The sequence below is a fragment of the Lynx canadensis genome, chromosome A3 (genome assembly GCF_007474595.2).
Source record: "Lynx canadensis isolate LIC74 chromosome A3, mLynCan4.pri.v2, whole genome shotgun sequence".
In the NCBI taxonomy this organism is placed as follows: Eukaryota; Metazoa; Chordata; class Mammalia; order Carnivora; family Felidae; genus Lynx; species Lynx canadensis.
Genome location: NC_044305.1, coordinates 67641436 through 67661920, shown reverse-complemented (window position 1 = coordinate 67661920; position 20485 = coordinate 67641436). Strand labels below are relative to the sequence as shown.

At 39.7% G+C, this 20485-nt stretch overlaps 1 protein-coding gene across 1 annotated transcript in view; it reads left to right on the top strand.

Annotated features, from left to right (window-relative positions):
* Positions 1–20485, top strand: part of LOC115511231 (follicle-stimulating hormone receptor) — a 165918-nt gene that overhangs the window by 129202 nt on the left and 16231 nt on the right. Inside the window, exons 5-6 of the mRNA XM_030311787.1 lie at positions 16632–16703; positions 18081–18158. Coding sequence (XP_030167647.1) covers positions 16632–16703; positions 18081–18158 — 150 coding nt within the window. The remainder of the gene's footprint in view (positions 1–16631; positions 16704–18080; positions 18159–20485) is intronic.

Here is a 20485-nt window from a genome sequence, read left to right as displayed (position 1 = left end):
TGCAGAAGCACATAGATACCAGTGCCACCTGTCTAGACTCAGGTCTTGGTTCCTGCTCTCCTTAGTTATGTGACCTTAGGTAATGGCTTAACTTCTCTAGGTCCCAGTCTTACTTACTATAAACCAGGAATAGCACTACCTGCACCTTTGCATTGCATTGCAAACAACAATGACTGACATTAAGAAAATCCTCAGTAAATGTTGGCATTTTTTGTTAAATTCTTGACCCTATCATTTACTAGCTAAGGGAAGTCCGTGTAAGAGACATCATTCTCTTCGCACCACAGTTCTCCCCTATGCTTAAAGAAAAGAAAGCAATACCTACCTTTTGAGATTTTTCAAAGGATTAATTTGATGACGATGATGATGACAATAGTGGTGATTGTGGATTTTTTTCCCCGCCAAGTTTCCTAAAATTTTTGAAAGTCTTTTTAACTTTTCTTTTGGAAAGATCCACTGACCAGTATTCCAATGTGGAAATATATCATTTGTGTTTCTCAAAGGAGAAAGGCATCCTTCTTACTGAGGCCCTGACATATCCAGAAAGGCCCTTCTAAACAATCAAAACCATATTATCCTTCAGAGTTCTAATAGAGAGCTCCTGACACCTCCTTGTGATGTTTATTTTCAATACTTGTGGTCCAGAGTATTCCTTGCTGTCTTTATCCAAATTAATTCCAGTTCTTCACACCACCAGCTGGTTGAATAATGATTCCCATTTTTATCTTTATTTACAATTTAACCCTTTTTGCCATTCTTTATTGCATTTGAATCTCACAGCAATCCAAGAAGTTGGCCGCCTAGTAACAGCCCATGCATTTTGCAGCAGTAAGCTGGCCTTGCCTGTAGTCCCTGATTACAGGGCTCTTCTGACAGGAATGCACAATGTCCCTATGAATTGGATTACTCTTGCTGTTCAGCAACATTTGGCTGTCTATTCTAATAGGAAAAAGACCATATGAGGGTTCATTTTTAGAAGTTATGGCAGCATGTACATAGTGGAAAGGATTGGTACCTCCCCTTTTCTTCTCCATAATTTTGGATGTGAATTGGCTAATAAATAAAAACTCATTCAATCATTCAACAATCATTTATTGAGGTCATATTATATTCTCAGCTTTGTAGTATTTGTTGGGTATACAAAAGATGCCAAGACAGTTAAAGCCTATGCCTTTATGGAATTTATATTCTAGCTTAAGAGACAATGTTGGATAATGTTACATGGTGTTAGTGGTATAAAGAAAGATAAAAAAAAAAAGCAGACCAAGTAGACAGTAATGTTTTAGAAAGGGCAGTTGAGAAAAGATGGAAAAGATAGCCTTTTTTGAGTGATACAGGAGACATCTATGGACAGCTCTCACAGAATTCAGTCTTTTCTGGAGAAAAGGCCTAGCATGCATTAATCCCTGGCAACACCTGTAGGGCTGTGTGGTACTAGTCATAAAGCCCAATGCTTTGGGCCAGAGTAGTCAGAGGAAGCTTGATGGAGGTAGGAAGATCTTAGCTATAACTTAAGGGATAAATAAAATTTGGAAAGATAGGATAGGATAGATTGGGTTTGGCAAGATTAGAAAAAAGTAATTAAGGCAGGGGAGCTCAGGCCTAATACAGTAAGTAGTGAATAAGCTATATGAAATTTTGAGCAGCAACATGACAAGATGACAATGATTTGAACTGTAGATTGACCAGTAGCAGGGTACAGATGATACACACAATGGAGACCTACTAAGGAGCAACTGCTATAATCCTGGGGGTATAATAATGGTGGCACCTGGAGGAATGGGTTCAATTGGAGACACGTTTCCAAAAAAGGATCGTTGGCACATGATTTACCTCTAGGTCAGTCACCCAAGTGACTGCAGTGATTTTTTTTTTTGCCCCTTACCTTGAATAATCCCCAAAGCCTCCCTTCCCTCTAGTGCCTCTCCCTCAGCACCTCTCACACAGAACCATCCTGCAACGGGGCCCAATAGTCCTCTTACACAGAGGCTGGTGATTATTGGAAAGGAATTATTAGCCATCTCCCTGGCTGTCAGGGCTGTAAGAATCTAAGGATGTTGTCATGACTACAAAAATGTTTGGGCACAATGGAAATTATACAATTGCTTATTTTATCAGTTATCTGTCTAGCAGAGCCAACTTTGCCTGCTGTTGTCAATACTAGGAAAATATGATCAGACTTGGCGTTCTGAAACACTGAGGTTCAGGATGACATTTCAGCCTGAGCATGTCCACTCAAGGAGGGCAAGAACTTCCTTCTACCAAGGGCCTGATCATCAGGATGGTGATGTTTTCATATGCTCACCTCCTCTCCTCATTCCTCTAATTTGTTTACTATGTTTTTTTCCTACAAGAAGCCCAAGTCTCATCCATCAGCAAGACAATTATTTGATCCATCAGTGTACCTCAATGTTCAGGTCTTGATGTTCTTCCTAGGGGTATTTCCATTTTTAAAACAGGAGCCTAGAAAAGGCAATGTGAAACCCAAGAACTGATAATGGTAGACTCCCAGGTATGGAAGGTTCAGGGAGGGAGAGATCAGTCCCACAGAATCAACTCCAATAGCACCTAGGTAACCATATTCCACCCACTTAAAGAGTCTCTGAATTATATTTTCATAGGATACACCTTCTCATGAGGTAGGTGTGTCCTCACCTCATTAATTTTGAAATAAGGCCCATCTATCATCACCAAAAGTCAGCTGTAAGGACAAGTCTAGCAAGGGTTCAGAGAGAAACAATTCTCAGATGAGTTGCGTGAAGCTCAGTCCTGATTTCTTCCTCAGTGCTAGCATCACCTCCACTTCCCCAAGACAGTGATGACCAATCCTTTTAGGTGGGCAGTGTGCTGCAGGGGCAGGCAGGATAATGACTGGGAGGAGGGTGACACTTGAGCGAACTCTAGTTACTACAAGATTCTATGCTACTCCAAGTTGGGACCAGGTCATCTTCATAGCTGTATCCCCAGCTCAGGGCACAAAAAAGAGCCCTTAGCTATGGATTTTTTCCTTTTGGAGGATGCTGGCTGTGCAGCTCCCACGCACCTGGTTCTCGCCTCCCTCTCACACTTGTTGAGGGACCCATTTTTTCCTTGCTGCCCTCATTTAGCTCACCTTTCTCTTTAAGAATATGTGTTCTTAGGCTGTCAGCTAAGAACAAGTGCATGTTCTAGCAGAATAGATCCACTGCTCCCAAACTCTGGACATGTCCATCTGGGAAGTGGTCTTCCCCAGGTATGTGTGCAGAAGGAATGCAGCCCAGGGGATGCAACAGCCAGCCAGATCAGGCGGCTCAGGCTGGGGAACAATGAAGGGAGGGGAGAGAATATCACCCGATTCTATTGTCAGAAAATCCAGAGCAAGGGCTGTTTAATTCATCTCTGGGCCCCCCGCAGGACATAGTGTTTGCACACAGTTGGCCCATAATAACAAAGCAGGCCTGAGTTTGAACCTTTCTGTTTGTGTAGTGGAAGGGAAGCAGCTGCTGTTTTTAGAGGATTGTCTTGGGGCATTACAGAGTATGAACACTCAAGCGACAAATGTTCCAAGGAAGAATATTTTCATCTCCAGTAGACATTACACAAATTTTCTTCTGTGGCTGAATCATGAGCTCACCCATAGTAAACACCCTGCAAAAAGTGCTGAGGTCAAGAGACGACAAACTCCTCCGTCACCAGTTTGGGTTTCAAAGATAGCAGTGCTAGGAAGAGAGCAGGATGTTTAGGGGACTGTGGGAGAATAAATCAGGTGCCCCCCTAACAAAAGTCACACAGCAAGGTCTCTCTAGGCAAGGAACAAACCACAGGAGCCACATGGACGCAGATTCACTTGGCAAGACACCAATGAGAGCCACAGACCCAGGTTCCAGCCCTGGTCCTCCTGTGAGAAGTTGTAAGCAAGTAGCCCTCTGGGCCTCAAATATGATAATGAGAAAAATAATGTTTGTCTCTCCTTCTGAAGGTTGTTGTAAAAAAGGAAAAGAACAGAAGATGAAACAGAGTTTGGGATTGCTTTTGAAGTTTAATACAACAACAAATATAAGATCTGCTAACTATACAAGGCCATGCTGAATGATTTGGGGGTAGATAACAGGAATCATAATTTAGGAAGCACTTGCACTGGTATTGGTTGAAGAAGTCTTAGAAAAGCCTGTGAGATATTTTCTGATGGTTCCATTTCACAGGTGGCAAATTTAAGGTTCATAGAGGATGACTGAATTGCCAAAACTCACAAAATGGGATTAAGAAATGATCCCGGGCCACAAGGAACAGGGAAACTGATAACTGATTGAGCATCTACTACACGGCAGACCCCAGACTAGGTATTTTGGTCACACAACTCATCTCATCTTCCAATCTTCAAAAAACAGAAGGCATATATTTTCCCCAATTTACAAATGAGGATTTTGAAACTCAGAGATTGTGTACTCGATAGAATGGAAACGAGGAATGTCTGACTCCAAACCAATTTATCCCACTTTCTGGCACACCACAGCAGGTAAGGTGTAGAGCATGGATGAAGCCAAAATGATGTACTTGTGTTCTGAGCACAACACTAACACCTTATTAATGTTTGCCATTTGGAGCTTGTGATCATCTACTCAGGCTAAGTCAAAGTGTACCTAAGAAATAGCTTTCTAAATAATTAATGCTAGAATTGAGTTGTGAGGAAGGGTGTGCAAACTGTTTAAAATATTAACTCTTTTGTGACTCCCCTATGTATTTTAAAAGTAACTGCTTATCACAAATTGGTAGTATGATTAAAGTTATTCTTACATTGGCATCCAAGAAGGTCCCAAAAGGTTGCCACTTGGCAATGCTCTGTTGGCAGTGAAACTAACCTAGAGAGATCTTTATGGTTTAAAAATCCTTATGTAGCCAATGTGCTATAATGGAAAGAACATCACAGGAAAGGCCCAGGGGCCAGAGTTCCTGAGTTCAGATGCCGGTTTTTTTGCACTTTCTAGCAGACAAGTCAAGGAAACTGAGGCTTCCAGGTGTCAGTTATCTATAAAATGGAGCTTTTAATAGTATCTTTCTCCTGGAGTGTGGGCAGGACTAAAGGACTTCAATACAGTAAGGCCTTTACAGTGCTGCCTAACACTTGTTAAGGTAATTGCTAAGTTTTAACTATGATTCTTTCTACTCTGAGTCTAGAAAATTGATTTTTTTTTTTTTTTACTATCTGTGAGCACTGCCTCCCTTATCTGTAAGACAAGAATCATATTCATGTTCATCTCAGAAACTTACTGTAAGGTCAAACAAGATCATACAAAAAGCTTCGTCAATCATATGTGTTACACAAATGTAAGTCAAGGTTCTTTTCCAGTCCTTCCTTTGTAAAATAGAAGACTGGGTCAGAATTGTGACCTGTGTAACCAGCCCTTAGGACTTCAGTTACTTCCCAAATAGCAATCGTCTGGTCTATTGCCACTTTAGCTAGCCTCTAGTTTGGTCCAAGTCAAACACTGGTCACTATATCCCCCAAGCAGGAGGAGAGTGCTATGAAATCTGCCGCATGGTCTTCTTCAGGTCCGTTTCTCAACCTAAGTGAAGCAGCAGGCAGTGCCCACACTTCCTCATGGTGGGGGGATGGGAAGGGCATATTCACAATTGTCCACAGAAATCTCTCTCCCAGAATCTCTAAACTGTTTTCCTGCCTAATTTGCAGGAGAGGTTAAGAATTATGTAACTAGAACATAGCATCGCTCATCCCTCGGTGTCTCAGGCAAAATGCATTTAAATATCCTACACTGAGATGTGCCCTAGCTAAGGTTACAAAGGTATCCTACAGCATGCTCCAAATTCAAAGCACAAATAACATCAACAGTGAGGGCTGCACATTAGCTCATCACATATGTTAATTTTTTACATTCAGGCCATTTTTCCTAATATTTACTTTCAGTTTAGTTCCCTTGATTCAGTTTGCCATTAGAGAACATGTTTTTTTTTTTTCTACCCAGACGTGATATATGTAGAGGTTAATTGTTGGGCTGAAAGCAAGAATCTTATCATGTACCTAACATATTCTATAGGTTTGCAGTGGCATTATTCAGGGTATCTTACCTTACCTCTCAAAGTGATAATCTAAAGACGACGACCCTAAAAGGCCTGAAGATGAGAGTAGAAATTGAGCCAAAGTTCACTTGACACAGTGCACCCTCTCACCAAGGTGGTTCTGATTTTCTATACTATCAACTTTCTGATATCGTGGGAGAGGAATGGAGGGTGCTAATAGAATACTCTGCCTAACAGACAGCTTGCCAACCATGTCCTAAAGAGTAACAGCATTTCCCAAGAATTAGAATAAATATTTTAGCTTCTATCAGGGCTTCCAAGATTCAACAAGAAAACACCAAACTCAGGAGATAACTCTACAATGAAGGAGTCATCCAAGATGAACGTGTTTGGGGAAAGCCAGCACATTATTTCCTTCTCTTGGACATTTATAATGAATAATATGGTAAAGGCTCTCTGAGAATCCTTCAGGAAAAACACTGCTTACCCCTTATTAATCCAGCATTTCCCAAACTTCTTTGACCATTAGACCCTATCCTTTGTACAGGAATCACTTATATTTTCTGGAAATAGTTTGTCTAAAGAAATGCTCAAGGTTTCTAAGTTGAAAGGCATCTTAGAGGTCACAGAGTTCAACTCCCTCCTCCAATTCTACACCTAATTCTAATGTGTAGGTCCCCCCCCCCCCCACACTACAACATATCCAAGAAATTCTCAGACACCAGCCAGGTATCCTACAATTCAATTCTGACACCATCCACCTGGAGATAGCATCAGGTCCCACAGATTAAGGGCTCAATCCTACAGGATTGTCCCCATTTCAGATGTCAATTGTAAGTCCAGATTGACACTTGTGCTTCTGACCCACCAGCTATAGATTGGCAGTTTCAATGATCCCTCCTTGGGTTCAGCTAACTTGCTAGGGTGGCTTATAGAACCTCAGCGAAACATTTTTCTTACTAGATTACCAGCTTATTATAAAGGGATATAACTCAGAAACAGCCATATAGAAGAGATGAATAGGGAAAGATGTGGGGAAAAGGTTCAGAGCTCCCATGCCCACCACTCTCCCCACATCTCCACATGTTCACCAACCCAAAAGTTCTGGACCAGGAAGGGGAACATAGATGAAATATTTATTACAAGTTAAAATATCACACTCCTCATGAAGAAACCCTTCCAGTCATTTAGTTGAACGTATTTCCAGAGGTAAAGAACCAAGTGCTTAGCTATATAATCCATTCATTCCTCTGTGGGCATCTTTCATAATGAATGAGAATCAATCATTATGCTAAGCCAGGTAATGGTAATAGCACAAACTATATAGAGTCAGAAAGATGTGGATTCAACCTCTAGCTCTGTTCTCCTTATGTGTGGCTTTGTGAAAGTTACTGGACCTCTATCAGCTGAGCCTCCTCCACCACTCTGATATGAGGATGGTAATGATACTTGTCTCCTAAGGTACAGAACAGGAATAAATAAAATAATCAATGTTAAGTGCTTGGTGTGGTGCCTGGTGCATAGGAAATGTTCAATAAATGTTAACCATTATTATTATTAATCCTATACCTACTTTCTAGAGCAACACAGCACAAATCTATTACCATTTCCACCTGGCAGCCCTTCAGAATTACAGGCTTCTCCTTCCAAGCAAAATGTCCTATGTATTGGACAGTATGGTCTGGATTCCTCCTCCCATCAGCAAACAAACAAAAATGTATGAGTATACTTCCCAAATAACTTTATAAAATGGATATACATACAATTACAGTATTACTTTATACATTACAAAATATACACAAAAATATTTTAAAGCATGAAACAATGCTGAATAAATAATATGCTTTTACATTTACATCTTGTCTCACTAGATAACATTTTATGTGGCACAAAAAGCCTATTTTTCTCTCATTAATTATAATAAAAATATTTTAGAGAAAACAATGTCATAGGATGTGCTTCATTATTTTTTAATCCTTAGTTTAACACTGGAAAAGCAACCCACAGGTCATATCATACCATATTTCAATGGCTGTCAAAGCTGAAGACAAAATATCATCACAATAAGTAAATCCAACAGAAGACAAGCCTATAACTACACTCCCTGGGTCATCATACTCAGTGGTTCTATCCTTTACTTTTATGTAAATATGTTGATGAAATTGAGCTAGTAAGTTTTCTTCCCTAATTTCAATCCAATGTTCTTACAAACTACTTGGAAGATACTGCATTTTTGTATTTCCAGTGAATGTGTTCAAAACACAATGAAAAAACTCTAACCAGTTAGAAAGTTGTATTTCCTTACTTTTTAAAATGTGTAATACTAGAGTTTTCACTAATGATGACATGCATCACTTTCAGCAATAAATTAACTATTTCCATTTTTTCCAAATGGTCTCTACATAGCAGATTTCTTACAAATGCATTGCATCACCCTTCCCTTAAGAAGACAAACCAAATGTGCCTAATTTAAAAATATCTGATGGGGCGCCTGGGTGGCGCAGTCGGTTAAGCGTCCGACTTCAGCCAGGTCACGATCTCGCGGTCCGTGAGTTTGAGCCCCGCGTCAGGCTCTGGGCTGATGGCTCAGAGCCTGGAGCCTGCTTCTGATTCTGTGTCTCCCTCTCTCTCTGCCCCTCCCCCGTTCATGCTCTGTCTCTCTCTGTCCCAAAAATAAATAAAAAAAATTTAAAAAAAACTTTTAAAAATATCTGCTCTGTAGCACTATTTCCGAGATTATTTGTTATCACAGAAAGTATCAACCAATTTGGATCACTTATATTTTTGTTATAAATGTCTAAGTCTTCAATTTTGTCACTCTTCACAGTAATTTTCCACGAGATGACCAACAAACCTCTAGGTGATAATCAGGACCCAGAAACTACACAGAATTAGGCAAAAATGTTGATTCAGGCAGGTTTATCAGCAATTGCTAAAGGAAATCAGAGAGAGGAAGTGGCAAGAATCTGGGAAATATAGCTATGGCTTCCAAGTATTGCAACAGAGTAAGGAGCCTTGGGCAGCAGCTAATAGACCAGCCCACTCTGGCACCATGGCAGCCCCATTGGGACAACATTGACCTGGATGTGGAAATGGCATCTTAGTACCCAAGAGAACTGGAAAAAAGCAAAACATGGTCCAGGTCCTAGGAGAACCTGGAAATCATGTAGGGTCTCAGGGCAACTGGAATACAAGGTTGCAGTAGGACCAATAAGAGTGCCTGAACATGGATGGTGTTAAGGTTTCCTGTAAGGTACATTTTATTTTCTTGGGTACAAGATGAAGGATCTGAGACCTAGACACTTCATCTAACTCTCTTAAGGCCACACATCTTAAGAAGTGTTACAGGCAGAACTTGAACCCAGATCCTCTAGCCTCAGAGTTGACTAGTTTCAAAGCTTTGCTCTGTGCCCTAAGAATAGGACCAGAGCCTGATTAGTAAGCCAGGATATTAGATCAAAACAGAATATGCAGCCACATTAACAGGGCTGAGCTCTTTAAAATGCTTCCCTTGGGTTCATTAAACTCTCCCCCAACCACTATGCTCTTACCCATTCCTGATTGCTAAGGAGTCTGTTTTCTATGGGGGCTGAGGTGAGTTTAAGCTAAATAGGAGTTAAATGGTCCCAGTTTTGAAGTTATGAGGCTGGGGAGGCAGGAAACCAGGCTCTCCACTGTCTCATGTAGTTCCTTACACAAAGTCATTGTACAGAAAGAAACTGAGGCTCTGAAAAGGCAAGTTAAGTACTCAGTATCATCCAACTAGTAAGAGGATAGACACTCAAATCCAGGGTCTTTAATCTTACGTACAAGGCTGTTTTCATTATACCAGAGCTTCTTACACACTGCCATCTAACTCCAAGATTGTGGGATTCTACACCTAACCAATCTTTATTTAGTGATTCAGAAAGTACATGTTAGCTTCTTTTATAGTGGTGTATGTAAAGATGCAAATTCCCAATCGCTAAGGATCTGCAGTTAATAGAAATCTCAGTATAGTGAGCCCAAGGTAACAAGTCTTTTCATGTATTAATTAAGTGCGGTCTGTTCTCCTTCTTATCCATCATTGGATAAGTATCTTCTCCCAGAGTGGTCAGAAGGAAAAAGTTCATTTTATCTAGGAGACTAAAGAATTAAAAATGTAAAAAGCAAAAAAAAAAAAAAAAAAAAAAAAGACTCAAATTAGGTGTGAACAAATTCCTTATCATTGGAAACCAATTAGGAGGTAGGAAAAGGAGTTCAGCATTAGCTTCTAGGAAATGTGCTTTGGCAAAAATTATAGACCCCTAACCTGGACATACAATCAGCAACATACCATTCCTAAATCAAAATCAAATTTGCCTGAAGTATTTCAATGAGCCATCCAGTCTCTGGCATGAACTCTGTTTTGGCCTCAGTTCACAATTACAAGAGCTGATTCACACAGTCTCAGAATTGACCATTCCCTTCCATGGTGGATTTGGGGTGGAATAGAGATAAAGAATTACATTCTTTGTTAGCATGTGTGATGAAGCAGATCTTTCCTTCCTGACTTTTCTCCATTCGTTGGGTTATGCAGTTGGGTCTCAACCAGCAACTGCTTTGTCCTGGCCACCACTATTAAGTCCAGTGTTATGCGATTGTGGAAACATGGGCCACCTCTGCTTAGAGAGTCCTTAAGTCTTATATCCTCTTTCAGCATCCAAAAGTGACTTCCAATCACTTACCCATCAAGTCTACACTTCCCTACCTAGTTGTAAAGGTTCTTGAGATGCTTCCTCCTCCTTCCCTTTCAGTTCCATCTTCCTCTGTTCTGTCACACCCTTCCTGTGGTCTATCCACATGTGTCCACTTCTCTCATTCAGGCCAATAAGCTCTATACTCAGAAATCTGGGTTTTTTTCTTTCCTATAAGAAGTCCTCCATGACTGTTCCAACCCAAATTGCTCTCCCCTTCTCTGAACTCTTAATACACTCAATAAATAATACACAGTTTAGAACTAGACCTGTCTGAGTATTTCATCTGTACTAGCCTGAACTGCTTAATTCAGCTGCAAACTTTCTGGAACCAAGAGATGGTCTTTGGTGTCCACTCTTGGATGGAATGGAATGGAGGTTGTATGGAAGGAAGGCATATTTTCCAATGCAATAAAACTAAGAACACACACAATTTAAGAGTTAAAAACTCACCAGCACTCCTGGAGATTAATAAAAGCATAATTGATGTTTTCACCAATGAGCCTCAGAGCTGTGGGGTCACCTGTTCATAAAAGGCAAGTATAACACTTGCTTTGGCAGTATGTGTACTAAAAGGCAAGTATATTCTTACATGGCAGCACATAGTGGGAATGGTTTCCAGCAATAGAAGGACCTCATTAAGTTCACCCCAATGGAAGCAGTGCTCATTTTCATTACCTCAAGATGAGGGACAGTCAGGCATGAAAGGTGTTAACATCAGCTCAGAATGTGAAACTGGCTGTTGAGAAAGGAGAACTGTAAGCTTTTCTTTAGAAGATCTTTTTGCAGGACTTAAATTTGCTGACATTTTACCCTCAGGCCTTTACCTGTTTTTGAAGATAAACCACAGTTGAGTGAATCAAAATAATTTTGCAGCAAACAGTCATCTGACCAAAGCAAACCCATTGAGACAGAGCTTGTAGGTGATTACCCATTTCCAGCCTCCATCAGACATGAATTTATTGATCAAAGGAGAAAAATGAATTGAAAACTAAGTGTTCATCCGAACTCCATTTCCTGAGTTACCTTGGGGTTATGGAGAGTCTTAGCTATAGAGTTATCACCAATAATCCATCTCACTAGATGGTCACTAGATCTTCTTAAGTGTCTTAAACTTAGCACTACTGGAATAATTTTAGCCATTTTGCTGTGTGTTTTCTATAAAAGCCAAAGATTTCCACGTGCATCTATAGACATTTACAGATATCCCTTAAGTATTGTGGCTTCAGAAGCTCATGCTATTGATAGCAAATAATGTACCGTTCTCTTTTACAAGCATAAATTCTTCCCTCCTTTAATTTTATACAAGTAATACTAATTCATTAAGAGACAGAGCCAGGTTGCTATCCATATAATGTCAAATCCATTAGGTGTAATGAACACAGGTAGTGAATGATTCCTTTTAGTGCTCATCTTTTGACAGCACATAGCACATTGCCTGGCCTGATAAACATCAAGCAAATTATATGTGCCAACACTGTTTTTGTTTTTCAGGAAAAACATGATTTCTGTGCTCAGGTCATTCACAATCTGGTTGAAGAGATGGATATTGAATAAATAAAATATATAGTTTAGAATTTTGAAGGGTGTGAAAAAGTTCTAAACAAGACATGATTATACCAGGAATAAATCAGGGGCTTTAATTTAAATCAGCAATCAGAGAGCTCTTCACCAAGAAAATGACATTTGTAACTGAGCCCTGAGGGATAAGTTGAGGTGGGCCAAGAAAGGAGCAGGTGGTCAGCCTTCCATATAGAGCATGGGCAAATGCCTGGGAACAGGGAATAATTTAGTGTATCCGAGGAACTGGGTGAAAGCTACTGGTGTTGAAGTGTATTGGAAGGATGGCACGAGATAAGGTCCAAGAGTAGGCAGTAAGAAGTATCAAGTCTATAATGGAAAAGAACAAAAGAAAAGCAGAGGATGATAGCCATCTAATTTACATTTTTTAAAAGAATTCTCTGGATGCTGTATGGAGAATGGGTTCGAAAAAGACAAGATTACCTATATGGGAAGTCTATGGCAGAGACCTAGAGGAAAGAAAATGGTGGCTTGTTCTAGAATGGTATCAGTAGTGTTGGAAGTAATTGCATGGAATCAAGAAATCTCTTGGAAATGAAATCTAAGAGGACTTTGAGATGTATTGATGTTGGGCAGAGAAGAAGCCAAGTTTAATGGTCACATGTGTAACCAACAAATGATAGATGGTAGTGCTATTTATGAGGAAGTATTGAGAACAGTTTGGCAGAGGTGATGAGGGAAAAAAATTAGTTTTCTATGCCAATGAGACATTCTAAAGAATATATAAAGTAAACTTTAATTAGAGACAGACTATAGCAGTCAGAAGTCAAGTATGAATCTGAGTTGTCACCATATTGATAGTACTTAAAGCCATGGTAAATGAGATAATCCCAGCAAGATGATAGAGAAAAAAGGAAAAGGCTCAGAATAAAGCTGGAGGAGGGGATGTCAAAAATAAAATAAAATGAATTAAGAGGAAGAACAACAGATGAGTGCAAAATGACAAAAGCTAACAGGAAAGGAATATTGACAAAGAGTACTGAATTCTCCTGAAAAAGGTTTTTAAAAATGAGAATTTAAATTGCTCATTAGATTTATTAGTTATGGATTGGTGCGTTTGATGAATGACAAAGTAATTTTGGTGGAGAGATGCATCATGAAAAATCTTGGAGCAGGTGGAAAAGGAACAGCATACAAGAAAATAAAGACAACAGAGGCAGACAACTCTTTCTAGAAATTTTACAGTAGAAGAAGGAAGAGAAACAGGGCTAGGGTGCAAGGAGAGACAGATTTGGAGTAAAAGGAAATAGCAACCATCAGGGAATCATATAAAGAAGGAAAGCCAACTTAGGAATGTATTATCAGCTCATCACCACCAGAAAATTGGGGTTCAGTCATGTTAGAGTCCCTCCTAAGTGTCATTTAGAATATATTCAGAATTCTTCACCCAAATAATAGAAGACAGGAGTTCAACACTAGTCAAAAGTTGCCCTATGGGGTACCAACTCCCTTGCACTTCCCAATTTGCACACGTCTCTGAATGGTAGAGCAGATCCCTTTAGGTGTCCCACTCAGAGGTGGCAAAGAAGCCCAGAGCAGAAAATGAGACAATCAGTATAGCTGCAACCAATATCTGTCAAGTTAAGTCTGTATGTAGTTAGTTGCTATGGTAACAGCTAGAGTAAAAGATGGACCGAGAGAATGAAGCAGAGTATAGAGGTGTCTGATAGAATGTCTACCTTGATATTCACACACTCCACATCCTTTCCAGTCTCAAGAGATGAGATGGGTTGTGTCTAGTTCATGACAGAGTTGGCCCATAGGTTCTACCAATTCTTGGCCTGCAGTCTTCCCTGGCTCTGTTTCAGATTAATTACTCCAGGTAGCAATGATGGCAGACAAGTTAAGTGAGTAAGAATTTTTATATATTCCCAGTGACAGATTCAAGAAATGTTTTAGAAACATCAGCCAATTAACTCAATATTTTATGAGCACATACTACATTCCAAATCTGCACACAGTTGTATAGACTGTCAGAGGATATTAAATATGGTCCTTACTTTGATATCTCATTAAGGGCATACGTCATAGATACATGAGAAGAGATCTAAAAATGGTAGATGGCTGGATATGATTAAATTAAAATGTGGAATAGGGCTGTGTCAAGCTAGTAGATACTTACTTGTGGCAATGTTTCTGTTAGAATGAGTAGAATCTCAGATTGTGGAAAGCAACTATGAAAGCCATTTGTTTTTGTAGAAACATCAAGCTCTCAGTGTTGGCAGAAATTCTCTCCGGGTGGTCAAACTAGAGGTGATTTTTACTTTCTTCTCTAAATGTTACCATATTTTCCATAATTCCCACACTCAACATTTATTACTTTTATATTCTAAGAATTTTTTTAACATAACCAAAGGATGTGGGACAACTAGAACTCTCATACACTGCTGATGGCAACGCATAATGGTAGTCACTTTGGAAAACAGTTCAGCAGATTCTAATAAAGTTAAACATACACTTACCATGCAACTCAGCAATTCTACTCCTAGGTATTTATCCAAGATAAAGAAAAATGTTCTTTCTCTCGCTCTCTTTCACATGAAATGCGTACATGCCTACACACAAACACCACCACCACCACCAATGTTTAAAGCAGCTTTTTAATTATCACAAAAACTGGAAACAATCTGTATGTCCTTCAACTTATAAATGGATGAACTGTGATACACCCTTACAATGGAATACTACTCAGCAATAAAAAACAATGAACTATTGATAAATACAACATGATGGAAGAATATCAAATGCGTTATACTGGATGAAAGAAGCCAGATTCAAAAAGTTGCATAATATATAATTGCACTCATATAACATTTTGGAAGAGGCAAAATCATATGAACAGAAACTGATCAAAACAAAGGAGTACCCATCAAGGGCTGTTGAAGTAATCAGCAGAACTGACCAAGATGGAGCCTCCATCAATCAATAAGAATGAAGAGGGAACAAAACACCTGAGAACCATTAGAGAGCCCATAGCAGAATTCACTGACTCTCCGAGTTTAGAAGCAAAGAACAAGATACCAAAGTCTACTCTAGCATCATAAACCCAAAAGGACACATGATCCTTCACGATGACTGTACCAGTGAAGATTCTTTACATTGCAAATGACCAAGACCAACTCTGGTTGGTCAGCCAAACATAGAAAAGAAAAATGGTAGTGAGGAGGTATTAGAAGGATTCAGAGCAACTCACAAGAAAGAAGGAAATGCTGAACAAGAAGGTGTCAAACAACTCTCATGTGTCACTTCAAAACGTTTATCACTGCTGTGGCAGCCATTCCACTCACATTCAACCAGCTTAATGAAGGTGCAAATGGACTGCACCTAGCTTAGCCTTGTATACCTCTCATTTCCTGTCCTAGGTCTTCTGTCCTGGCAGGAACCCACTAGACACTAGGGCATGCAAGTCAGAGGTGGGGAGTTAACACCATGGAGACACATCTGACCAAAACGAAATAATAGTCCATAAATAAATGCTTACCCTTCTCCCCAGTTCAGAGCAACAGCTCTCAGATCCATTTTGAAAATCTCCTAAATCAAGTCCTTGGCATAAAGGATCAGTAACAAGTAGCGGTGGCCAACTCAACAACTTATCTTTGTATTGATTATCTTTCTTCCCTGTTTCATTACTGCTGCCACAAACTCTTCGAGCTCATTATCAAATATACTACCTATAGCCCAGGCTTCTCAAGACTTGCTTCCTGGAGAACCCAGGCTAACACAAGCAGGTCTTGGGAAGGATCCTTTATAGTTCTGGACATTTCAGCTACAGAAATTTATGGTTTATCTCTTAAGAGTGATGGCACCAGCGGACTCAGCTCTCATCAACTTCCAAACACTTCCCAGGAGACAGTCTGATTGACACAGTTTAGGTTACATGCATACTCCATCAAAGGGCACAGAACCTCATGTTCTAATCTCAACAGAATTATTTGGACTGGGGTCAGCTCTCCAAAGAATATGTGAAGGTGGGAAACAAAGGGTGATTTAGGAACATTTTGTTATCTAGTTACAAGTTGCTTTTTGATCATGTTAACTTATCTTAAAAAAAAAAAAGAGAGAGCATTGTGCATGTGGCATAGCAGCCCCTTTCTGCTTTAAGTATAAGTTTATTTTCTCCAAGGAATCAATACCTTGCTAGACCTTGGTCACAGCCTTAAAATAGAAAAGGTAAGCATGAGTCAAGAATATTATGGGATTTTCTGGTAGGTTTTTCTGATAGCTCAAAATCGTTATTTTGAATTTGGAAAGCTCATACCTTAACAATTGTTAAGATAGCCATGTTCACTTTTTTCTCACTCTTATTTTGTCTCTCTGTAGGTTAATATCCAACACAGGTATTAAGCACTTGCCAGCTGTTCACAAGATTCAATCTCTCCAAAAGGTTCTACTGTAAGTTTTTCCTTGAGTATTTACCTAATCAATAGATGCTTGCCCAACAGCCACTGGGCCTGTAATATGTATTGTTTAGCCTACATCCTCCAAATATGTCACTCTGGGTAAGCAGAGGTAGTAAGGCCAAGAGCAAGCAACCTTGGTTTTACCTGAAAGCCAGCTAAGCTCAGTGTGGAAACAGAAGTCTCCTCAATAAGACTGTTATCAACACAACCAGTTTGTAGCAAATCAAGTAGTCTCTCCTTTCTTCACTATTTAGTGATTTACATCCCCTTCCCGCTACAACTACCCCACCACCCCAGTCTTCTCCCACCCTCACCTCTTCCCTCCAGAAATCTACTATACTAGGCATAAAGAAACCACTTGACAAACAAATTCACACTGTCGGCAAGATAAGCTATTTGCCTTTTCCCAAGACATCTGAATTTTTTTTTAATTTTTTTTAACCTTTTTTTATTTTTGAGACAGAGACAGAGCGTGAATGGGGGAGGGTCAGACAGAGGGAGACACAAAATCTGAAACAGGCTCCAGGCTCTATGAGCTGTCAGCACATAGCCTGACGTGGGGCTCGAACTGACCGACTGCGAGATCACGACCTGAGCCGAAGTCAGACGCTCAACCGACTGAGCCACCCAGGCACCCCAAGACATCTGAATTTTTAAAGAACAGGGGAAAAAAGTGTGTAGTGCCAAGTGATTTTCAATAGTGAAATTGTAAGAATCTGGAAATGGTAGGGAAGCGGTATAAGGAGCTAAGGACAAAGGGGAAAAGGGAGAGAAAAAGAAAATCTTAACATTTCTCAAATTGTTCTAAGCAGTTTACCACTTCTGTATACAGTTTATTTGTTAAATCTGACCCAACAGTCAAGCTTGATGGGAGGATGAGGGACACAAACCAAAAAATGAGACTTTCCCCTTCATTCAGGAAGAGAAAAATCAATGCTACAATTTTTCCTGTGACCCAGGTAGAAAAGGAGGTCAAGTGGCTGTGAGAGGGGAATTGAGATGGGAGGAAGATGAAGTCCCAACTATAGGGAATGGAGAAGTTTGGTTTGGAGGTGAAAGGTAGCTTTGGCATACTGAGCAGTCAAGGATAATAAAGGAGTCTCCTAGAACTTTAACACAGTGAAATTAGCTAAGGAAATGTTCAGAGACAAGAGACTGCATGTCTGCAATTTCACTTTTAAGAACGGATATACTGAAGATAAATTAGAGGTCATTTATTTCCCTAACTTTGAACTCATCATCTTTCCAAACAGTAACTGTTCAAACATTGCCTCAGCTAAAGACCACATCATGCCAAGGAAATTAAATGCTGGAAGGTTACTTGAGTGGAGCTGGCATAAATACCTAATGTACCTGTTCTTTCTTCTAGAGACATTCAAGATAATATAAACATCCACACAGTCGAAAGAAACTCTTTCATGGGGCTGAGTTTTGAAAGTATGATTTTGTAAGTAAAGAAAAAAACTCTCTTTTTCTTAACAGGAAGAAACTCCTTTTGTGTTTAGGTAACTTTGGCATTTCACCATTTAAATTTCTGTCTGGTTCAGTATTTTTCTCTCATTTCCATCTTTGCATTTCAGAATCACAACATGGAGTCATGTTAATAATTTATGATTCTGTGGTGCGATTCAAGTATTTAAAATTGCTCTGTGAGTGATGGTCTCCTGTGATGCAACATCTGTTCTGAAGGACAGAAGAACTCATGCATCAATAAAGCTAGTTATTGCCTGGCAAGGCTTTTGTTGCCCAGAGAAAAAGATCAAGAAGGAGGCTGAATTCAAAAGATATTCTCTCATAACCATGCCAAGCAGCTCCTATTCAACCCCATGCTGGGCATAAGATGACTTCTCATTTTCTTGGAACTATCACGTTTTTTTAATGAGCCTGAGTTACTCCCTCTGACTTTTGGGAATGTTTTTAAATGCACTCTGTGCCATTGATGGAGTACTTTGGAATCTTCTCTATTAGGAGCCAGTGTGACAGTTTACCCACTCCCCAAAATGGCCAATAAATAGAGTGCTAGAGCCTACCCAAGAGTTTGTGGGACCCATGAAAGTTAGGTTAACAAAATGGCATTTGGGAAACTGGTAATTGCCATTACATCTGTAAAGAAAGCATTTTATCCTTCCATTTCACAAATTGTCGCAATTTTTAAAAATATAGTAATGTGTGTGTCTGTTTGTCTTTAAAATATGTCATTATGTACAAAAGGTAAGTTCCAGCCAAGAAAGAATTTTAGTCATTTTCAAAGCAGCAACATGATTCAGTGACTACTCAGCAATACAAAAAAGGAAAGGGGGAAGAAACAGAGATGAGGAAATATTGAAGATTAAAGCTAAGCACAGCATTTGATGTAAATTAATTACAAAGAACAACAGAAAGGTTTCAAAGAGACTAGTGGAGGAATTGCAAGTGTGAAGGAAAAAATAAAATCAAAGGCATGTATTCAGAGCATATGTTATTACAACAAAAATTTTTAGTGAGTCCTACCTAAGCCTTGCTTTTAATACACTGATGATATTCAGAATTTATGTACACATGTATTGGAATGAGTTGATGGGGTGTGGGAAATGAGTGAAGGAGAGAGCAAAATAAATGAATTAAAATATAAACAGAACTAAATGTGTGCAAAATAAAAGCAACTATTCTAAGACTGAAGAAGGATTAATTTATTCTGACTGGCGTGTGATGTGAGGGTTGAAGGAACAGTTTAATGAGGGAAAGGTGGCTGAGAAAGGAAGTTGCGTCTAAGATAGGCTTTAACGATAAGTGGGATGTAGCCAGGCAAAGAGCAAACAGAAGAAACAGAATCATCAAGGATATGAAGATTAAAAAAAAAAAAAAAAAAAAAAAAGGAATACGGGAGATAGAAGGAAAAGGGGAAAATAGCAAGCACCTTAGTAACTTCAGCCTGGCGGGTTAGAGCACAAACAACAGTGAATGGACTGCCATGCTACATATGGAAGGAGACTAGTGATAAAGGTCATCAGTTGTCCCTGGATATCTGTGCTTCTTTAAAACTTGCCTTGGGGCGCCTGGGTGGCTCAGTCGGTTAAGCGGCCGACTTCAGCTCAGGTCATGAGCTTGCAGTCCGTGAGTTCGAGCCCCGCGTCGGGCTCTGTGCTGACAGCTCGGAGCCTGGAGCCTGTTTCCGATTCTGTGTCTCTCTCTCTGACCCTCCCCTGTTCGTGCTCTGTCTCTCTCTGTCTCAAAAATGAATAAACGTTAAAAAAAAAATTAAAAAAAAATTTAAAAAAAACTTGCCTTAACACAGGTGTCATTTTTAAATCTAGTGATTCAAAGTCACTTAATATTATCATGTGGCAAATCTATTAACAGAATATTTTATAAAAATGTATCATTTTTTTTTTAATTTTTTTTCAACGTTTATTTATTTTTGGGACAGAGAGAGACAGAGCATGAATGGGGGAGGGGCAGAGAGAGAGGGAGACACAGAATCGGAAACAGGCTCCAGGCTCTGAGCCATCAGCCCAAAGCCTGACGCGGGGCTCGAACTCACGGACCGCGAGATCGTGACCTGGCTGAAGTCGGACGCTCAACCGACTGCGCCACCCAGGCGCCCCTAAAAATGTATCATTAAGTGGGAGTGTGCTGATATTTCCACTGTTTTCTACTTTGGCAAGCCATTATTTTTGTCTAGAACACAAGACAGAAGAGCATACTCTCCCAAAAAGGAGAGCTTTCTTGAGAGTCAATACTTCTCAGACATATCTCTAAAGGATAAATTCATTTTTGTGAGAACAAAATCTTTTC